The following is a 21,230-nucleotide window of genomic DNA, read 5'->3' as shown; positions in this document are numbered from 1 at the left end:
CTCCCCCCCCCCCCCGGGGACATGTGCGGCCAGTGGGCGCCGCCATCTCCTTCCCCTCAGTCCACGTGTGGCCCATGGGCACCGCCATCATGTCCAGCTCCGCTAACGTGCGGCCCATGGGTGCCACCATCTTGTCCCGCCTCCCATAATGGGCGCCGCCATTTTGTTCCCCGCAGGACCTCCGGACGCCACCATCTTTTCTTCCCAATGGGGCAGGATCGCCCAACGACATCCCACGACCTGGCCTCCAACGCTCTCCGTCTGAAACCTCTGACGATCACCCGCAGCTTGCCTCGATGACGCTGGACCAGTCACGTCCACACAACCTGGCCACCACTTCGACAATGGTGAAAATCAACGGCCACGTGACCTCTTGCCTGCTGGACTCCGGGAGCACCGAAAGCTTCATTCACCCGGATACGGTAAGGCGCTGCTCCCTTGCGGTCCACCCCGCCAATCAACGGATCTCCCTGGCCTCCGGATCCCACTCTGTCCCGATCCGAGGGTTCTGCACGGTCACTCTCACAGTTCAGGGCGTAAAATTCAACGGTTTCCGTCTCTACGTCCTTCCTAATCTCTGCACTGCACTATTGTTGGGCCTGGATTTTCAGTGCAATCTCAAGAGCCTCACCCTCAAATTCAGCGGGCCTCTACCTCACTTTGCAGCCTCTCGACCCTAAAGGTTGAACCCCCTCCCTCTTTGCCAATCTAACTTCCGATTGCAAACCCGTTGCCACCAGGAGCAGACGGTACAGCGCCCAGGACGAGGCCTTCATCAGGTCCGAGGTCCAGAGGCTGCTTCGGGAGGCGATCATCGAGGCCAGCAACAGTCCTTGGAGAGCCCAAGTGATGGTAGTTAAAACTGGGGAGAAACACAGAATGGTCGTGGACTACAGTCAGACCATCAATCGGTACACGCAGCTTGACGCGTACCCCCTCCCACGCATATCTGATATGGTCAATCAGATTGCGCAGTGCCGGGTCTTCTCAACAATTGACCTGAAATCCACCTACCACCATCCGTAAATCGGACCGTCCATACACTGCCTTCAAGGCGGACGGTCGGCTCTATCACTTTCTTAGTGTTCCCTTTGGTGTCACTAACGGGGTCTCGGTCTTCCAAAGGGTGATGGACCGAATGGTCGACCGGTACGGTTTGCGGGCCACGTTTCCGTACTTAGATAATGTCACTATCTGCGGCCATGACCAGCAGGACCACGATGCCAACCTCGCTAAATTCCTCCATACCGCCACTCTTCTCAACCTCACTTATAATAAAGAGAAGTGTGTATTCAGTGCGACCCGCTTAGCCAACCTCGGCTATGTGGTCCAGAACGGACTTCTGGGGCCCGATCCCGACCGCATGCGCCCCCTCATGGAGCTTCCCCTCCCCCACTGCCCCAAGGCCCTCAAACGCTGCCTGGGGTTCTTTTCTTATTACGCTCAGTGGGTCCCAAACTATGCGGACAAGGCCCGCCCACTCATACAGTCCCCCCAATTTCCCCTCACGGCTGAGGCACAACAGGCCTTCGCCCGTATCAGAGCAGACATAGCCAAGGCCGGGATGCATGCAGCTCCGCCCACTAGGAGCTGTATAATTATGCCTGTCCTCCATTGATCTGCCATTTCACCAGCTGCAGCAGGAGGCCACGCATCTGACTGCAATAAAGCCACAGTTGTACCCAACCTTAGTCTTTGTGAAATTGATCGTGCATCGCTGACTATTTGACCAGGGTGTGCAGTCACACCTGACTTTGGCCTCACCCGATGCCCATCCAGGCCCACTATCCAGGACAAAAGCCTTTGGCTTGTGATCCTGGGAGACAGGTCTGACTGGCCACCTTACTGTGGCCACCCCCCCAGCAGTAGAAATCAAGTAATCCAACACTTGACCGGGTTCTGAATCTATGTCAAAAGTGCTGTATTAATGGAATTTGGGAGGAGGGACGGTAACCAGTGTACATAATAAGATAATTCTTCAAAGAACTAGGAAGGAAGATGAGAAAGCCTTATTTTATGCAGTTGTAATGATCTGGAGCACCCTGCGTGAAAGGGTCAGAGAAACAGTATCAATAGTAACCTTCAAGAAGGAGTTGGATACATACTTGAAAGGGAGAAAGTTGCAGGGCTGAGGAAGGAACACTAATTGGTAGGTATTTCAAAGAACCAGCAACGGCATTACAGACCAAATAGTCTCCTTCTGCGCTGTAAGATTCTGTGGAGTTGCTGTCATTGTTCCTAACCTCATTTAGTCACCAGACAATGTTTTGAAACAACTAGTGGCAGAAAACAATTCCCCAGGGTAAAATCCGTGCCCTTTGGCACAGCAGGCTGAATATCCGGTTCCCCTGTCCTGGTTAAACATTTGTTTTGCAGCTGCAATCTAGATCAGCTCATGATGCAACTTCCTCTTCCTGATTGAATTTCCTGCCATGAGCAGCTGGGCTGTAACTCTGCAGGTTATGGGTGAGGAGCTGATTAGCCTGACCAGAGTGTTCATTCATTTCACTGGTTCAGATTTGTGACCAGTTAAATTCCAGAGAATCAAAAGGCGGAGCTTTGGACACAGAATCGTTCCCTGGAGACGGCTGTGAGTGCCATATTCCTTTTACACTAGATTCTAGCAAATGATGAAGTTAGTTACACTTTGACTTCGCAAGAGGGACTCTCAAAGGCGAATTGTCTACCTGCTGGATGAAATATTAAGCCAAGACATGTCTGCATGTGCTGGAAGATGTTGAATCCCGTGGCAAGGAACATGGGAAGTAGGCCATTCAGCCCCTCAATTCAGTTTCTCCATTCCATTATATCATAGCTGATTTGTAAATACTATCTACTGGCTTTGATTCTGTAGTTCTCTATCGGGAGGTCTGATGTATTGCAAACCTTGATTCAGCTGATAGCACTCTCAACCTCTTGAATTAGGAGATCATGGGTTCAAATCTCACTCCAGAGACTTTTAAAACAATCTTTTTATTGGCATTTTTCAAAAGTATATACATTTGCCTTTCAGTTATTATACTGTGTAGAAAAATAGGCATTGTCCTACTTTCCTTTAATTTATTTACATACTGTTGCCGCCCAGCTCAGCGTGTCTTCCCTCCCCCCTAACCCCTCCGTCCCTAACCCCTTCCCTCCCTGGTCAATCCAGGGGTGTGCTCCTTGTTCCCCCCCCCCCCCCCCCCCCCCCCACTTCCCTCCGTCGGCTTCCACAGTGTTATTTTTTTTGGGGGGGGGGGGAAGCACTTTGTCCCTATCAGGCTCTCTGCCTCCATTCCCCCCTCCCCTCAGGTTGTGTGTCCCTGACGTTCCTTCTTTCTTTTCCGTTTCTTATGCCTCCTGTTTCCCTATTTACTACCTGTTGCTGGCCTCAAACAGGGTTCGGAACAGACCGACAAATTGCCCCCCTGCAGTAAGGAAGCCCTCCTCTGACCTTCTCCAGCTGGGGAAATTCCAAAAGGTCAGCGAGCCATCCTGCAGCTGTAGGTGGTGCTGCCGATCGCCAGCCGAACAGGATTCTCCGGCCTGCGATTAGGGAAGCGAAAGCTAGGGTGTCGGCCCTCTTCCCCATGTGTAGCTCTGGCTGCTCTGATACCCCGAAGATTGCCACATTTGGGCATGGCTTCACCCTCACCCGCACAATCTTGGACATTACCTCGGAGAAGGCTGTCCAAGCCCAGAACATGTGGGTGTGGTTGACCGGGCCCCTCTGGCACCGTTCACATTTATCCTCCACCTCCGGGAAGAACCTGCTCATTCGGGTTCTGGTTACGTGTGTTCTGTGCACCACTTTGAACTGCATGAGGCTGAGCCTTGTGTAGGAGGAGGTGGAGTTGGCCCTGCCCAGTGCTTCATTCCAGAGTCCCACCCCACTTCCGTCCCCATTTCATCCTCCCATTTTCGTCTGGTCTCGACCAGTGGTGTTCGGCCACTGTCCACGAGCTGTCCGTATATTTTCCCACAGAGTTCCCCTTCCTTACTGCTCATCAGGCCCTCTAATAGTGTGGTCTCAGGGCCCAGGGGTACTCTGCTGTCTCTTTGAGGAGGAAGTGTTTTATTTGCAGGTGTCTCATTTCCTGTCCTGTCGACAATTCCCATTCCTCCGTCAGTTCATTCAGTGTCACTAGTCTGTGCCCTCTGTAGAAGTCCCTAAACTGTCAGCCTTCCCCCATCCTGTCTCCTATTTTAAAAAGTTGCGTTTAGCGTGGCTAGCAGGGATCTAAAGGTTACTGCGGATGGGGGACATCTTGGTTAGCTCAAAGTACTGCCTCAGTTGGCCCCACGTTTTCAGTGTGGCTGCTACCACTGGGCTAGATGTGTATTTTGTTGAGGGGGATGGGAGTGCTGCCGTGGCTAGGGCCCAGAAGGTCCCTTGCAAGAGGCCTCCTCCATCCGCAGTCGCTCCAAGTTGGGTTTGTGCACTAATCCCTTCTCTCTTTCCGATGTTGCTGCCCAGTGGTAGAATTGTAAATTTGGCAGTGGCAGGCCCCCCCAAAATCACACACACCATAATTACACCATCTATATTTTGGAAGAAGGCCTTGGGGATAAAGATTGGTATGAAAAATGAACTGAAAATCACGTATTGTCACAAGTAGGCTTCAAATGAAGTTACTGTGAAAAGCCCAATTCCTAAACGGGAAGAGGAACCTCGGCAGCACGTTCATTTTGATCGTCTGCACTCTACCCGCCAGGGAGAGTGGGTGTGCGTCCCACCTCTATAGGCCCTCTCTATAGCCCTGTGGGACGCAAAACGTTGGAAGGGCATCCAAAGAGGAGACAGAGAGGACAGAGTCTCACTCTATGGGGACGACCTGCTCCTGTACATCTCAAAGCCACAGGAAGGACTCAAAGCAATCATGAGGATCCTGAAAGAGTTTGGAACCTTTTTGTGTAACAAACTCAACCTGGGCAAGAGTGAGGCATTCCCAGTGAACCCAAATCGGGAAGGGGCTGAGCTGGAGGGGCTCATCTCTATAGGTCCTTTTTGACTTCCTCCACCAGACTGGTCAGGTTCCACTTGTGGACCTGTGTCCAGTCCCTGGCTATTTGGATCCCGGGTATCAGATTCTATTTTGGGCTATTTTAAACGAGAACCCCTCCAGCTCCCTGCAGGGGTATGATTGCTAAAGCAAACAGGGGCAGGGACAGTGGGCATCCCTGCCTTGTGCCTCCACGTAGGGGCGTGGAATGCCCTGCCTGCAACAGTAGTGGACTCGCCAACACTAAGGGCATTCAAATGGTCATTGGATAAACATATGGATGATAAGGGAATAGTGTAGATGGGCTTTAGAGTGGTTTCACAGGTCGGCGCAACATAGAGGGCCGAAGGGCCTGTACTGCACAGTAATGTTCTATTCAGAGCTGGTGGTGTTATTTTAAATGCTTGCCTTGGGAGTGTTGTACAGGAGTCTAACCCAGGCGGTGAATCCTGCTCCTAGCACAAGCCGTTCCAGTACCTCAAGGAGATACTTCCATTTGATTCTGTCGAAGGCCTTTTCTACGTGGAGAGAGACAATCACCTCTGGTGTTCTCTCTCGGAGGGGGGGTGGTCATTATTACGTTCAACAGCTGCCTGATGTTCACAGTGAGTTGCCAAAGCCGTTTGGTCCTCAGCGACCACCTCTGCTACACAATTCTACAGCCTTTTAACCAGGACCTTTTGTGAGTATTTTTGCATCCATATTTAGCAGTGAAATGGGCCTCTATGATCCACATTCCGTTGGGTCTTTGCCTTTTTTGGGTATCAGTGAAATTGTGGCCTGCATTAGTGTAGGAGGCAGACTGCCCCTTGATCTTCCAGCTTCCCCAGTCTGTCCACCCCCACAACTGGTATTCCCAGTCCACCGAGAAACTGTTTCATACCCCCGTCCCCGTTGGGGGGGTTCGGAGGTGCACAGCCCTCGGTAGAAGGTCTCGAATGCTTAGTTAACCTCTTTTTGTTCTGCTACCAGTCTGCCTCTGCCATTCGTTATTTCCCTCATGGGCTGCCTGCTTTCTCAGCTGCTGAGCCAATAGGTGGCCAGCCTTGTCTCCGTGTTCGTAGAAGGCCCCCCGTGTCTGGTGGAGTTGTTACACTGCTTTCCTAGTGGATAGCAGGTTAAAGTCCATTTGTAGCTTTTTCCTCTCCACCAGCAGCTCTACGGTTGGAGTACTTTCTGTCGACCTCCAGGATGGAGTCGATCAGTTGTTGCCTGGCCTACCTCTCTTCCCTATCTCTAGGCGCCTTGTAGGCTACATTTTCCCCTCTGATCGCAGCCTCCCCATTCCGGTTGTTACTTAGCCTGTGATGTTTTCTGGCAGAAGGCCTTGTCGGCCTGGAGGTCCGTGTCCAGCCCCCATGTGGGGTGCTGGGCACAGCCCGTCTCCAATCTCACATCCACGTAATGCGGAGCGTGGTCAGAGATGACCATTGTGGAGTAGTCCGTTCCTATGATTCTTGGAAGCACCCATTTCACCACTGCAAAGCAATCGCTACGGGTGTATACCCGTAGAGCCGTGAGGTGATGATGCAGCTGTACAAAACCTTGGTCAGGCCACATTTGGAGTACTGTGTGCAGTTCTGGTTACCTCATTTTAGGAAGGATGTGGAAGCTTTGGAAAAGGTGCAAAGGAGATTTACCAGGATGTTGTCTGGAATGGAGAGTAGGTCATACGAGGAAAGGTTGAGGGTGCTAGGCCTTTTCTCATTAGAACGGAGAAGGATGAGGGGCGACTTGATAGAGGTTTATAAGATGATCAGGGGAATAGATAGAGTAGACAGTCAGAGACTTTTTCCCCGGGTGGAACACACCATTACAAGGGGACATAAATTTAAGATAAATGGTGGAAGATATAGAGGGGATGTCAGAGGTAGGTTCTTTACCCAGAGAGTAGTGGGGGCATGGAATGCACTGCCTGTGGTAGTAGTTGAGTCGGAAAAGTTAGGGACCTTCAAGCGGCTATTGGATAGGTACTTGGATTAGGGTAGAATAATGGAGTGTAGGTTAACTTCTTAAGGGCAGCACGGTAGCATTGTGGATAGCACAATTGCTTCACAGCTCCAGGGTCCCAAGTTCGATTTCGACTTGGGTCACTGTGTGTGGAGTCTGCACATCCTCCCCGTGACTGCGTGGGTTTCCTCCGGGTACTCCGGTTTCCTCCCACAGTCCAAAGATGTACAGGTTGGGAGGATTGGCCATGAAAAATTGTCCAAAATTCTATGATTAACCTAGGACAAAAGTTCGGCGCAACATCGTGGGCCGAAGGGCCTGTTCTGTGCTGTATTTCTCTATCTATCTATACTTTGTGCACCTTTTGAGAAGAAAGAAAATTCCTTTTCTCCCGGGTGTAGGAATCTCCATGGGACCACCACTCCCACCTGCTCTATAAATGTTCCCAGTTCCTTAGCCATGCCTGTTTTTTTTTTCTCCCCGTTCTGGGGTTTGATCGGTCGGTCAGTGGGTCACAGTTAAAGTCGCCCCCCCATAATCAATCGGTGTGTGTCAATGTCGGGGATTTCCGCCATGACCATTTTCATAAATTCTGTGTTGTTCCAGTTGGGCGCATGCACATTTACCAGGATAACAGTGCCACCTCCAGGACACTGCTGACCATGATGTACTGTGCCCCCTGGGACGGAACCGTCCTGCTCTCAATAAATCTCGTCCTCTTACTGATCAGTATGGCTACTCCCTTAGCCCTCGTCCCATAACATGAATGTCACGTCTGTCCCTCATAGCCCTTCCTTACCAGTAGTCTGTCCTTCTCCCCGAGTTGTGGTAGATTACGTCCGCCTTCAGGCTTCTCAGGTGTGCAAAGACTATTGATCTTTTCACTGGGGCCCCTTGCATTTGAGGTGACTATCCTGGTGGGGGGTTTCTGACCCCCCCCGTTCCTGCGGGGTTAACCATACTTACCTGCTGGATGCGCCCCTGCACTCCGGGGTTTCCCTTTGTTATGGGGCCGTCCAAAATGACCATGATCACCGTTCTCACCACGAGGTCGGGTTCCTGCGCTCAAGAGTTTCCCTTTGTCCAGGGGCACCCAAAATGGCCACCAACTATGTGCGCGCCACTGCACTCCAGGGTCGCCCTTTGTTTCGGGATCCTCCAAAGTGGCTGCTTGCGGCGCCATCTTGACTCCTCAGCCTGCTGAGGCCTTTGCCTGTTACATTACCAACTCTTTCCTGCCATTCTGCCCCTTTTCTGTTCTGAGTCCCCCCACCCCAGGTGCTCCCTCTCCCCTGAGCCTGCCTTCCTGTGCTGGCCCTCCCTGCTAGTATGGTGGCTCCCCTCCCTGGGATACTCGAGCCCCGTCTCTAATCTGTCTGCCTGTCTCCATTTCCTTTCTCGCCCCATCACCCGTTTCCCTTATCCTCTCTCCCTTCTCTCTGTCTTCCAACTTGTCTCCGAGAACGAGGCAGCACAGAATCAGTACACTGGGTCCTGTGACTCCAGAGACTGGAGCACAAAATCCAGGTTGACACGCCAGTGAACTGCTGAGCGAGTGCTGAAATGTTTGAGGGGACTTTTAAACCAAGGCCTTGACTGCTCTCCAAGGTGGTCATAAAAAAATGCATGTTACTATGTCAAAGAGCAGGGGTTCTCCCTGGTGTTCCTGATCAATATTCAGTCCTCAACCAACATCACTAAATCAGATGATTCTGGTCATTGTCACACTGCTGCTTGTGGGAGTGTGGCTGTGTGCAAAGCTGTTGTGTTTCCTCCATCAAAACTGACCACATTTCAAATGTACTTAAATAAGCAGCTGTGTTTGGACCCAATGTTTTTTTTTCACTTTTTATTCAAATTAGCATGCAGTTTCATCAGAATTCAACACAAAAATGAGAAAGCAAGATCATGCACATATTCAGAAAGATGCATTTCTATTTATTTATAAAACTATTTTCACTGCTGCATTGGGATTCAGTAAATTTGGAATCTGAATCCTTTCATTGATCAAGTGCCTCATGTCAGATCTAGCAGCTTGTACAGAGTAATTGTAAAAAAATAAAAACACACAAGTGGGTTAGACACTGTACACGAAATTATGTGTTGCTACATGGGCTCAAGTTTACCATGGCCTAATTCCCACATCTCCAACTGTACTGGTAAGCTAGTCTTGTCAGCTGCTTAGTATTAAGTCGTCCCCCCCCCCCCCCCCCCCGCCCCCACCAAGCGCAAGCAAGATAGATGAATGTTAAGATAGACTGAAGAACCTCAATCCACAGGGCTAGGTAGTTGCCAGAGCCTGCAATTACATCATGACAGCTGACAAAGCAAATTGAATGGATAATGTTGATCGAATATAGCACCCAAATATTTCAACAATGGGCAGCAAGTATTGAAGTTGTAGTGTCTTTGCCCATTGCCCTAACACCTCTTTCTCCCCCCCCCCCCCCACAATATGCTGTTAAGTCTCTGGAGAATCCCACCTCCCCGTCATCAGTAATCAGAGGAGTCCGGCAGGGAGGCAGATAACTTCATTGCCAGCGGGAACATTTACTTTGTTCTAAAACTGAAGTCTGTTATAAAATGGGGAAATTTTCCAGGAGTGACAGGTACTGCTCCCTTGATTTTCTAGCATCTTTCTACGTGATTTTAATTTTAAATAAACAATTATTTTAGATGTCTCTAAAATCATTGTCAAACCGTCAGCCATACAGTTAATGAGAAGATCCAGTATCTTTCAGGTAAACCAAATCAACCACGCCCTCCTCTCAGAAGTCAAGATATTTTCAGATAAGTCACTGTGTGTCATTGTTCATCAAAGAGGCAATTCTGAATAAGACCCAGAGGGCCTCACAAAGCCCCAGCGATGCTGTCCTTTTCTGGCATGGTGATTATAAGAACATAGTCTCGAACAGAGTCAGTCTGGAAAGACGTGATCAGCCGGAGATGAAGAGATATTTGTTAAATGGCTTGAGTGACTTTGGAAGACTCTAGCCCAGAGAGCACAGGCCGCACAGTCTTTACAGAGGTTGATAATATTTTTTGGTACGATTGTAATTGAGGGATGTGGGGATCGTGCGGGAAGGTGCTGAGGAAGAAGATAGCCATGATCTTGTTGAATGATGGAGTTGGTGCAAAGGACCAGATGGCCTATTCCAACTCCAATTTCTTATATTCTTGTAAGTAATTGGGGCAGGTTGAGTGATTATCATTTCCTGCCTTACAGTGATAGTTAAAAGTACTTGACTGGCTTAAAGTTAAGATTTCTATCCAGCACTTTTCATAGCCTCACAACAGCTCAAAGCGCTTTACATCCAATGAAATACTTTTGAAAATCTACTGTAATGTAGGAAATGCAGCAGCCAATTTTCACAGTGGAATCTTTCTGGTGTCTTTTAAAATCAACTGTACAGCGAGCTCCACAAATAACACTGTTATATTTGCCAAGATAATTTGTTTTTAATAATGTTGGTTAAAGATAAATATTGGCCAGGACCACCAGGAAACTCCCTTGCTCGTCTTAGAAGTAATGTCTTCAGATCTTTTACAACCAACCAAAAGTAGATGGAGCTCTCGTTTAACACCTCAACTGAAAAACGGTGCATCTGACAATACAGCAATCCTTCAGTACTGCACTGGAGTAAAGCACTTTGCAAGACACGGAGGTTGTGAAAGGCTCTGTATGAATGCAAGTTCATTCATTGGAGCAAGGCACTGTGCAGTATACAGAGGGAGATGCTGGGCTCATGTCAAAACCTGTGACCCACCCCCATTCAGAATTTACAACTCAATACTTCTCTAGTCAACACTCCACGATTTTGCCTTCTTGCATCCCCCCCCCCCCCCCCCCCAGGTGAAGTCAGCTCCACTCCATGACACATTTGCAGAATGACTCGCCTAGTACTGAAAGAACCTATCTGAACTATGAACTCTGCAAGGAGGCTAAAGGTACAGGGAGACACTACCGCTACCCAACCCCCAAGACATGAACTTCTAACTGCTGCAACTGGGCTACCATTCGTTGGTCTAATGAAGCATTATATGTTGTTTGATGCTTGCTAACAGCACAGACCAATCCAGAGCAGAGTACGGTCTGGAAACATATCTCTGTGACAATGACTTGCATTCATGACATTGGCCTCTTATGTGGAAGTTTGTTTGGGAGCAGGTGAGAATCCCAAGGCTGGAATAACTGTATCCCAACATGGAGCGATATGAACGGTAAGTAATGAGTCTGAGTGTCAATCACATTGTCACCATTACTCTGATGACATCTCAGTGGTCAGGTGCAGACTTGACAAACCAGAGAATGAATCTCCCAGTGACAATGACTTAAAACCATGGCAGTAGCTCTATGTGGGATATGGAATAGTTATGATGCCTTTTAAAATCAAGTGTACATTCCTTCCTCAGCAATAAAGCACATATTTGCTCATCAGAGGCTTAGTGCAAAGTGTTTAAACTTTTTCTTGGTTTAATCCACAGATTTACCTCCGTTCCATCCTGGCTTCCTGGAGATTCGGGTTCACATATCAAAACCGTGGTAGCAGCTAATGATCTGCTGAAAATATTTCTTTGCATACCTTTTAAACAAAAGTAGGAGGACAAGTTAAAAGAGGACAGAGAAGTGAAGAAGAGGGCAGTTTAAAAGTTTATTGATGAATGGGGAAGAGGTCACGTTAATGGTGGAGGAAGAGGTGGAGGAAGAGAGTAAGGAAGGCTGAGTTAGCAGAGGGTGGGAGCAGGAAGAGACTCTCAAACCAACTCAAAAACTCTGCCTTCAAGTGTTGGGAGTGATGTCTGTGGTAAAGAGTGACATTGTAGGATGGCTACTGGATCATTTAGCTTACATCAATCAGTCATACAGATGCTGCCACCACATTCCACCCGACACCCAGTGCCGCAGATACGTTTTCAAGGCAGAGTATTTTGACATCGGGAAGCCCCATATTGCTGACTCAGAGATAGGAGGTCAGGAGCCAGGAAGTGGAGACTCCAGACTGAGAGGCAGGAAATGCAAGAGGAAGAGTCGTGAACCGAACCAGGGAGAGCTTGAGGCACAGGAATACCATGAGAAGGTCAGCCAGGCCATTCGGAATGGCACCAGAAAGCTGATAGAGCAAAGCATCGAGGTGGGGGAACAAAGTACTGACACAAGGGTGCCAGCTGGAGAAGACTGCACTAAGAAACAAATCACTCCAGTGATTGCCAACTCCATGTTGATAGAACTCTGCTCAATGGCGAAGCAGATGGTACAGGAACAGCACCAGCCTGTGCAGGTGATAAGCGATGAGGCAGAATCTGTGGATGACCTTAACCTGCTTGCCCACCTGACCGAGAATGGTTCAGATTGTGCCAGGATTGTGATGCTAATGGGACAGAGGTACTTGCTCCCACCACGATCCAGCTTTCTTCTGTCAGATATCTCCTGCATGGAACCCCTCCTGGGCTACAAGAAATACGACTTAATTACTTTGGATCCACCCTGGGAAAACAAATCAGTCAAAAGGAGCAGAGGTTACAGTTACCTCTTCCCTTGGCAGATCCAACAGATTCCTGTGCCAGCACTCTCTGCTCCAGGCTGTTTGGTGGTGACCTGGGTCACCAATCGGCAAAGGCACTTGCGCTTTGTCAAGGACGAACTGTACCCTAGCTGGTCCATTGAGGTAGTTGCTGAGTGGCACTGGGTGAAGGTAACCCGACATGGAGAGTTTGTAGTCCCTTTAGACTCCACCCACAAGAAACCCTACGAGATCCTGGTCCTGGGTAGGTATAAAGGAAGCTCAGAAAGACAGAATGGAGAACCCATCACCAAAACAGTCACAGTGCCTGACTGCAAGCTGCTGGTTAGTGTTCCCTGTGTCCTTCATTCTCACAAGCCACCACTGGGTGAAGTTCTGAAAGGATTGACCAGACCTCACCCTAAGTGCCTGGAACTGTTTGCCCGAAACCTGCAGCCTGGATGGACCAGTTGGGGAAACGAGGTACTCCGATTCCAACACTTAGACTATTTCCAGGAGCATGACACAATGGAAGGAGGAAGCAGCTGCTGCATTTCACAGACATCGACCATCTGAACCAATTGTTCCTTCCTCTTGTTAACTGCGATGGTGGATCAATTGTGGGCTTTTACAAAGAACATTTTGCTGGGGAAATTAGTTTTAAAAAATAAAAAAATTTAGAGTTTCCAATTAAGGGGCAATTTAGCGTGGCCAATCCACCTACCCTGCACATCTTTAGGTTGTGGGGGCGAAACCCACGCAAACACGGCGAGAATGTGCAAACTCCACACCAACAGTGACCCAGAGCCGGGAACCTGGGACCTCAACGCTGTGAGGCAGCAGGGTTGCTGGGAAAATAAAAGGAATTTTTATATCTACATTTAGAGCCAATTGATTGTGTGTTTGGCGAAAGAAATAAAAACAATTTTTCATATCCATTTTTTCTTCTTTCTCAGCCGGGACGGGAGAGAGATTTCTGTTTGAGTTTTAACTTGTACCAAAAAGACCAATTATGTACCAAGTACTTTACACTGCAGTAATGTGACAGCCAATTTAACTTTACACTGCAGTAGTTGTGACAGCCAATTTAAACACAAGATCCCAGATATAGCACTATGATGATCAGATAACCTGTCTGTGGTGCTGGTTGAGGGATAATGTTGGTCAAGAAACCAGGAGGAATTGTTTGAAATAGTGCCATGGGATGTTTAACATCCACCTGAGGGGGCAGGTGGGGCTTCTATTCAACATCTCTCCATAGTGCAACACCACAGCTCTCCCAAGTAGCGTTACTGAAGTGTCAGTCTGGGTGCTTAAGCCTCTGGACTGGAGCTTGAACCTACAACCTTGGGACTTGAATGAGAGAATTCTACCCAATGAGCCATAGCTGTCATCTACATCACATAGCAGTTGGTTGGAATGAGAAGGTATTTCTGCAGAGGAAGAAGGGGAGCACCTTGAGCTGATTTGCACTCCTGAGATACAGCAAATTTCTCCCGCTCAGCAATCCCTGACCAGAAATTTGGAAAGATTCTCTGAAATGCCACCCTCCTAGCACAAAGCAGCAAATGAACATAAAATAACAGGAAAGGATGAAAATGTTCAACAGGTCAGATAGTTTCTCTCTTTAGAGAGAGAAACAGAGTTAATGGGTGGGATGTTCCAGACCCACTGCAGTAGTTTCCCCCTTGGTGGATGTGACAAGCCACTCAAAACGTTGTTGACCAGCGGAATGGAAGATCCCGCCCGTGGAAGGTGTCAGAAAGTCCCACCCAAATTTTCAGAGCTGTGACCTTTCATCAGAACTAGGAAAAGCAAGGGATTGATGGGACGGGACAGATTTTGATTAAGGTGAAAGACAGGAGAGGTTGAATGACAGAAAATTTAGTCCCTCCAGGGCCAAAGGGGATGAAGATGGGGTAAGCAAGCAGGTGTGTTGTACCTGAAAGCAAAAGAGAAAAAACAAATCAAGCAAAGGAAACAACTTGTTGCAGAAATTATAGTTCAAAATGGTTGAACTCAATGTTAAGTTTGGAAGGCAGTAAAGTGCCTATTGAAAGATGAGGTCCCGTTCCTCAATCTTATGCCAGGCTTCATTGGAACAACGTAGTAGGCAGAGGGCAAAGATTTCAGCGTTAGAGCAAAGTGGATAATTAAAGTGATAGGCCAGACAGGGTCATGGGTTATGCTTGCAGACTGAAGTGTTCCACAAAGTGGTCAGCCAATCTGCGTTTGGTCTTCCCTATGTACAGGAGACCACATTGTGAGCAGCGAATACAGTATACTAAATTGAAAGAAGTCCATGTAAATCACTGCTTCAGCAGAAAGGAATGGTTGGGACTTTGGACAGTGAGGGGAGAGGAGGTTCAAAAGGTAGGTGTTGCATCTGCTGTGTTTGCATGGGATGGGTGTTGAGGATGACTTAAGTGGACCAGGGTATCACGGGAACGGTCCCTTCAGAATGCTGAAAGGTAGAGGAGAGGGAGATGTGATTGATGGTGGCACCACACTGGAGGTTGGAGAAAATGATCTATTGTGTCTGGAGGGTGGTGGGATGGAATGGTGGCTTTGAAGGGAGGGACCCTGTCGGGCCTATCATTTTAAATCTCAACATTTTGGGAAATGTAGTGGACACAAATCAGGGGCCCTTTGAGGGGGAAATCCTTGATTGAGAAAAAGGCGACACCTCAAACACTGTTGTGGGAGGTTGTATCATCAGAACCAATTTGACATTGACTGAGGAACTGGAAGAATGGAATGAAATCATTAGAGTGCAGGGATTGAGGAAGTGTAGATGTGGCAATCAGTGGGCTTATAACGAATATTAATTGATAGCCTATAGCCTATCACCAGAAATGAAGCCAGAAGTAGAGGGAAAAGTTGGAGATGGACCATGTGATACTGAGAGAAGGATGAAAATTGGAAACAAAAGTTAATTACGTTTTCCAGGTCAGAACAAGAGCAGATCACAGTGTCGATACAGTGATTAATGTGCTGGAAAAAGAATTGAGGAAAGGGCTGGTGTAGCGCTGGGATAAGATATTGAGTCAGATGTTTACAGCATGGAAACAGGTCCTTTGGCCCAGCTTGTCTGTGCCACACAGTTTCTATCACTAAGCTGGTCCCACTTGCCTGCATTTGGCCCATATCCCTCTATACCCACCCTGCCCATAACTGCCGAACTGTTTTTTTTTTTTATAAAGGAAAACATTGTACCCACCTCTACCACTGCCTCTGGCAGCTCACCACCCTCTTTGTGAAGAAATTTCCCTCTGGTCTCTTTTGTATCTCTGCCCTATCACCTTAAACCTATGCCCTCTAGTTCTACATTCCTTTACTTTGGGAAAAGATGTTGACTATCTATGCCCCTCATTATTTTATAGACCTCTATAAGATCACCTCTAAGCCTCACGCGCTCCAGGGGAAAATGTCCCAGCCTCTCCTTATGGCTCAGACAATCAAGTCCTGGTAGCATCCTTGTAAATCTCTTCTGCACTCTTTCTAGTTTAATATTCTGACCAATAAAACCTAGCATGCCAAGTGCCTTCTTCACCACCCTGTCCACCTGCAACTCCATCTTCAAGGAGCTATAAACCAGTACCCCTAGATCTCTTTGTTCTGTAACTCTCCCCACTTCCCTACCATTAACTGAGTAGGGTCTTGCCCTGATTTGATCTGCCAAAATGCATCACCTCACATTTATCCAAATTAAATCCATCTGCCATTTATCGACCCACTGGCCCAATTGGTCAAGATCCTGTTGCAATCTTATATAACCTTCTTCACCATCCACTATGCCACCAATCTTGGTGCCATCTACAAACTTACTAACCATGCCTCCTACATTCTCATCCAAATCATTAATATATATATAACAAATAACAGTGGACCCAGCACCGATCCCCGAGTCACACCGCTGGTCACAGGCCTCCAGTTTGAAAAACAACCCTCCACATCCATCCTTTGGCTTTGATCGCCAAACCAATTTTGTATCCAATTGGCTACCTCACTCTGGATTCCGTGACATTTAACCTTTTGCAACAACCTTACCATGTGGTACCTTGTCAAAGGCCATGTAGACAACGTCGACTACACTGCCCTCATCTACCTTCTTGGTTACCCCTTCAAAAACTCAATCTAATTGGTGAGACATGACTTTCCCCTTACAAAGTCATGCTGATTTTCTCTAATTAGCCCTTGCTTGTCTAAATGCCTGTAGATCCTGTCCCTCAGAATACCTTCTAACAATTTACCTACTACAGAAATAAGGCTAACCCGTCTGTAGTTCCCAGGCTTAACCCTACAGCCATTCTTAAACAAAGGAAAACATTTGCTACCCTCCAATCTTCAGGCATCTCTCCTGTGGCTGTCGATGATTCAAATATCCCAGCTAGGGGGCCAGCAATTTCCTCCCTAACCTCCCATAACATCCTGGGATACATTTAATCAGGTCCCAGGGATTTATCTATCTTGATGCGCTTTAATACCTCCAGCACCTCCTTCTCTGTAATATGCTGGACAAATCCAACAAATTTAGTATAGGTAGGACCTTTGCCATAGCAATACCTTTTATTTGGAAGGGAGAGGAGTTAAAGGAGGAATAGTTCAGCCAGGCAGAGGAAGGTGCTGGTTGACGGAAACTGATTGGGCCTCTGTTCAAGGAATATGCATAGAACCCTCAGACATTCTGGTGGGATTTAGCAATTATGAGGGAAATATTGAGTTGCTGGTGTAACTGGATTCTATGTTGTACATGCTAACTTATAAACTACATTTTTGCAAATCGCTACCTCGACAAGCAATAATGGTAAAATCATGAGATTAGTCTCAGTGAACTACGTTAGGACCATTCTAACTTCACTGCATTCTTGTAATAATAACCCTGCTATCCATTGAAATGATGCAAACATCAAAACAGCAGCAAATAGTCATAATGGAGGATTATGAAACAGGCAAAAAAACAAATTAAGATTCATAGTCCAGTTGCTTCATAAAGTCTTAAAATGCTCAGAATACCATAGGAGGTAGGGCTCAGTACACACGTTCATTATTCCTCCACTTCCCCACAAACATTTAATGAATTTGTGGTCATCTGAATTTTAACTACTCCAATCCTTTAAACCACTTGAGCTATGATGCTCTATTTCCTCATTGTAATGAGCAATGTAATCCGAGGAAGGATATTCTTGCTATAAAGGGAGTGCAGCAAAAGTTTACCAGACTGATTCCTGGGACGGCAAGACTGATGTAATTTAAACTGTCTGGGGATCCTGAAACTGGCTCTATCGTTGCCCATCTATCAGCGACTTCCGATAATAGTCACTTTGACCAGAATTGTTGGCACAGATATTTTACCCCATGAGGGCGTAATTTGTGATAAGTTATTTGTTTTCCAGCATTGGACTACTTAATTTTTTGAATCTGGAGTCTGAATTTATCCTTCAGGATCTTCCCCAGTTAGCATCAAGCACTCACAATGTCAGCTATACAGCGCAGTAAGAGCATATAACCACTAAACAGCATTCTTCGACTGCAATATCTCAGGCATCTGTTGATTTTAAATGGTCAAAAATCAGGGTACCTGTTTGCGGAGGTAATTATCCACTCGTAAAAGAGCGCACAAGGAAATGTTCCATCTTCTTAGACCGGGCTCATTTGAATATGCATCCTGAGGGGTGACTAAGTCATTGCATCATCTAGTACCATATAAACCACCCATCTCATCGTTAATTTTTATTTAAGTCATTTCAGTTTCTTGCCTTCTGTACCCCCTTTAATACAGCAGGAGGCCTTAATAGCGAGCGAATTTGAATACAGGAGCAGGGATGTCTTGCTACAGTAATACAGGGCCTTGGTGAGGCCACACCTGGAATATTGTGTGCAGTTTCGGTCTCCTTATCCGAGGAAGGATACTCTTGCTATAAAGGGAGTGCAGCGAAAGTTTACCAGAATGATTCCTGGGACGGCAAGACTGATGCATCAGGAGAGTTTAAGTCAGTTAGGATTATATTCGCTGGAGTTCAGGAGAATGAGGGCGGGATCTCAGAGACCTATAAAATTCTAATTAGACTAGACAGGGTAGATGCAGGAAGGATGGTGGGGAGGCCAGAACCAGGGAGTCACGGGCTTTAGGATACGGGGTAAACCATTTAGGACTGCGACGAGCAATTTCTTCACCCAGAGAATGGTGAACCTGTGGAATTCGCTACCACAGAAAGCAGTTGAGGCCAAAACGTTGCATGCTTTCAGAAGGAGTTATGATATCACTCTTGGGCTAAAGGAATCAAAGGATATGGAGAGAAAACAGGATTAGGTTACGGTCAGTCATGATCATAATGAATGGCAGAGCAGGCTCAAAGAGCCAAATGGCTAACTGCTGTTCCTATTTTGTGTGTTTTTATGAGCCATAAGTGCAATTAGCCCATAATGCCACCAGGCTGTGGGCGGAGGGAGATGGGAATGCTGTTACTTCATATTGTATTTTTCTCTTTTAGCCAGAACCTTTTATTCATTCATGAGATGTTAGCTGCACAGGCAAGGTCAGCATTTATTGTCCATCCTAACTGCACAAGATGTTGATGGTGGGTAGCTGCCTTCTTGAACAACTGCAGTTTGTTTGATGAAGATATTCCCACAGTGCTGTTAGGTCGTGACTTCCAGGGCTTTGACCTGACAATATTGTTCCTAGTCAGTAACATGTGCAACTTTGAGGAGAACATGCAGTTGGTGGTGTGGTTGTGTGCCTGCTGCCCATGACCTAGGTGGTAGAAATAACCTTAGTGAGTTCCTGTAGATTTTATATAGCTGTAGATTTTATTTAGCCGGCATGGTGAATTTATGGGGTGCCAATTAAATGAGCAGCTTTTATCCGATTTGGTGTTGTGCTTAAATATTTTTTGGAGCTGCACACATCCAGGCAAATGGAAAGTATTTCATCAAACTCCTGACTTAAGCCTTGCAGACAGTGGACAGGCTTTGGGTAAATCAGGAAAGGAGTAACCCGCCACAAAATTCCCAGCTGCAAGTTCCTAGTCTTTGACGTGCTCTCAACCATAATATTTATGGGACAGATCCAGGCAAGTTTCTGGTCAATGATGACCCTCAAGTGTTGACTGTGGTGAAATAATGGTGGGAGGATATTCAGAGAAAAAAAGAGCCAATTCTGAAAGACATTTGTAACAACAGACACTTCAGTACAACAAAGTTGACAGACATTGCAAGATCCAACATTAAATATACCAGATACTTAGAAGTGTTAGTCATGGGAAATCAGTCTGTCCTTCAGTGATTTTACCAGGTATGAAGACAATTTCAGGAAATTGAAACACGAGGTGATGCATTTTCTAAATTCATTGATGGATCATACAAGCAAGAGAGCACACACATGTATTTTGGAGAGTATGCCTGCAGCTGCTTTTGGTTTACTCACAGTAAAATTCCATGGCTTTTCTGCGATCTGCCTCCACGCACTGTTCTACTTCCAGAATTAGGAACCCATTTCAAGTCGAAGCAGTTAAAAAAAAAAAAATCAAAGATCCACATCCTGATTCCCAAGAAAGGGGATCGGGAATGATTCCTGATGCCTGGAAGGATGCATGAGAAAGACTGGCCACTGCCCCCCTCTCAGCATCTCATTTCTGTTTTTAAAACAAAACAGTTACTCAAGTCTACAGCTCGTCCTCAGAGCTGATGAGGATAATCTTCTCCCCGGTCTTTCGGCGGCCTGTAATGTGGGTGCATGTGCGGGGCAAGGTATGCCCATTGTGCCTGGGTGTCACTTCATCTTTGGTCGACTGCTGTGCATACTGCTGATAGGCTGGGGAGAAGTTGTGAATCGCATCCTGCACGATGTCGTTGGGGTTCATCGTCTCCTTCAGGCCACTGGATATGCTTTGCATGGGAGCTGTGTTACCTATGGTAAACATAGTCGAGTGAGTTTCAAGATAAGATCAGGTTAACTGCCTATGGAGCATCTCAGTCATTTTCTCCTTTCCGAACTACCCAATTCTTCTCAAAGATAGAATCAACACATGGGGTGCATTTTACGATGAATTTTACCATGGCATAACTCAAGGTAGGGAGACTTGTAAATGAAAAAACACTGCCTGACCGCCACCACCTTCCACCCACCGGAACCTGTTTCGCATTTATAATGGATGAACAATGCCTCAGACAGCGCTCATTTAGGGCCGATTGAGTGGCAAATTAAGGGCCTCAATCTGCATCAGCCACACTTGCATGCAGAGAAAGGCAGAGGCAAGGCTAGCAGTCTGACAGCTTTCTCTACACGGGCTGCTGTTGAGCAGAAAGGGGGGAGGGCAGGCAGTGCCCGGCCTTCAGCCCTCCCATCCCAATATTGTGTCACTCTTTTATCCTTCCTCCCTGCCCGACTTACCTGAAGTTCGGAATCCATCATTATCTTCTCGGACTGACTGTAGTCCCAGCAGTGGCTATTACTCAATTCTGGTCCTGCTGGGGCTAGAGAGATTCCAGTCAATCAGATTAGCTAGAAGCTCTATAGGGCAGGATTTCCTCCAGATGGGTGGGGCAGAAGTCCCATTCTGATCTAATTAAGGTTGCCCCAGCATATTACTGCTGCGGGACAGCTGGGTTTCTGGTTAGTGTGGTTCCAATAGACATTTTGGTTGTGGGGGTGACCAGGTACATCATTCTCCCCACCTCCACCCTATGATGTCACACCAATCCAAAGGTCCCAGGCCCTTGACACAATCACAAGATGCACCCAATTACATAGTGTCTAAACCAGGGGCCAGTCAGCCCAAGTGCTTCATGTCAC

The 21,230-nt window shown here is 47.2% G+C and overlaps 2 protein-coding genes across 4 annotated transcripts in view; one reads left to right on the top strand and one right to left on the bottom strand.

The window, feature by feature from the left end:
- Positions 1–13,101, top strand: part of mettl4 (methyltransferase like 4) — a 74,231-nt gene extending 61,130 nt beyond the window's left edge. Inside the window, exons 1-2 of one of the 2 annotated variants that reach the window (XM_038819968.1) lie at positions 2,417–2,590; positions 11,418–13,101. In XM_038819968.1, the coding sequence (XP_038675896.1) occupies positions 11,729–13,009 (1,281 nt within the window). In that variant the 5' untranslated portion in view covers positions 2,417–2,590; positions 11,418–11,728 and the 3' untranslated portion in view covers positions 13,010–13,101. Of the gene's footprint in view, positions 1–2,416; positions 2,591–11,417 lie in introns of those variants that run through there. The other variant, XM_038819969.1, reaches the window with a different exon arrangement.
- Positions 13,102–16,564: 3,463 nt separating this feature from the next.
- Positions 16,565–21,230, bottom strand: part of tmem184a (transmembrane protein 184a) — a 41,176-nt gene continuing 36,510 nt past the window's right edge. The window contains exon 9 of one of the 2 annotated variants that reach the window (XM_038819966.1): positions 16,565–20,345. In XM_038819966.1, coding sequence (XP_038675894.1) covers positions 20,101–20,345 — 245 coding nt within the window. In that variant the 3' untranslated portion in view covers positions 16,565–20,100. The remainder of the gene's footprint in view (positions 20,346–21,230) is intronic. The other variant, XM_038819967.1, reaches the window with a different exon arrangement.

The sequence above is a fragment of the Scyliorhinus canicula genome, chromosome 15 (genome assembly GCF_902713615.1).
Source record: "Scyliorhinus canicula chromosome 15, sScyCan1.1, whole genome shotgun sequence".
Taxonomy (NCBI): Eukaryota; Metazoa; Chordata; class Chondrichthyes; order Carcharhiniformes; family Scyliorhinidae; genus Scyliorhinus; species Scyliorhinus canicula.
This window is presented reverse-complemented; position numbering and strand designations above follow the sequence as displayed.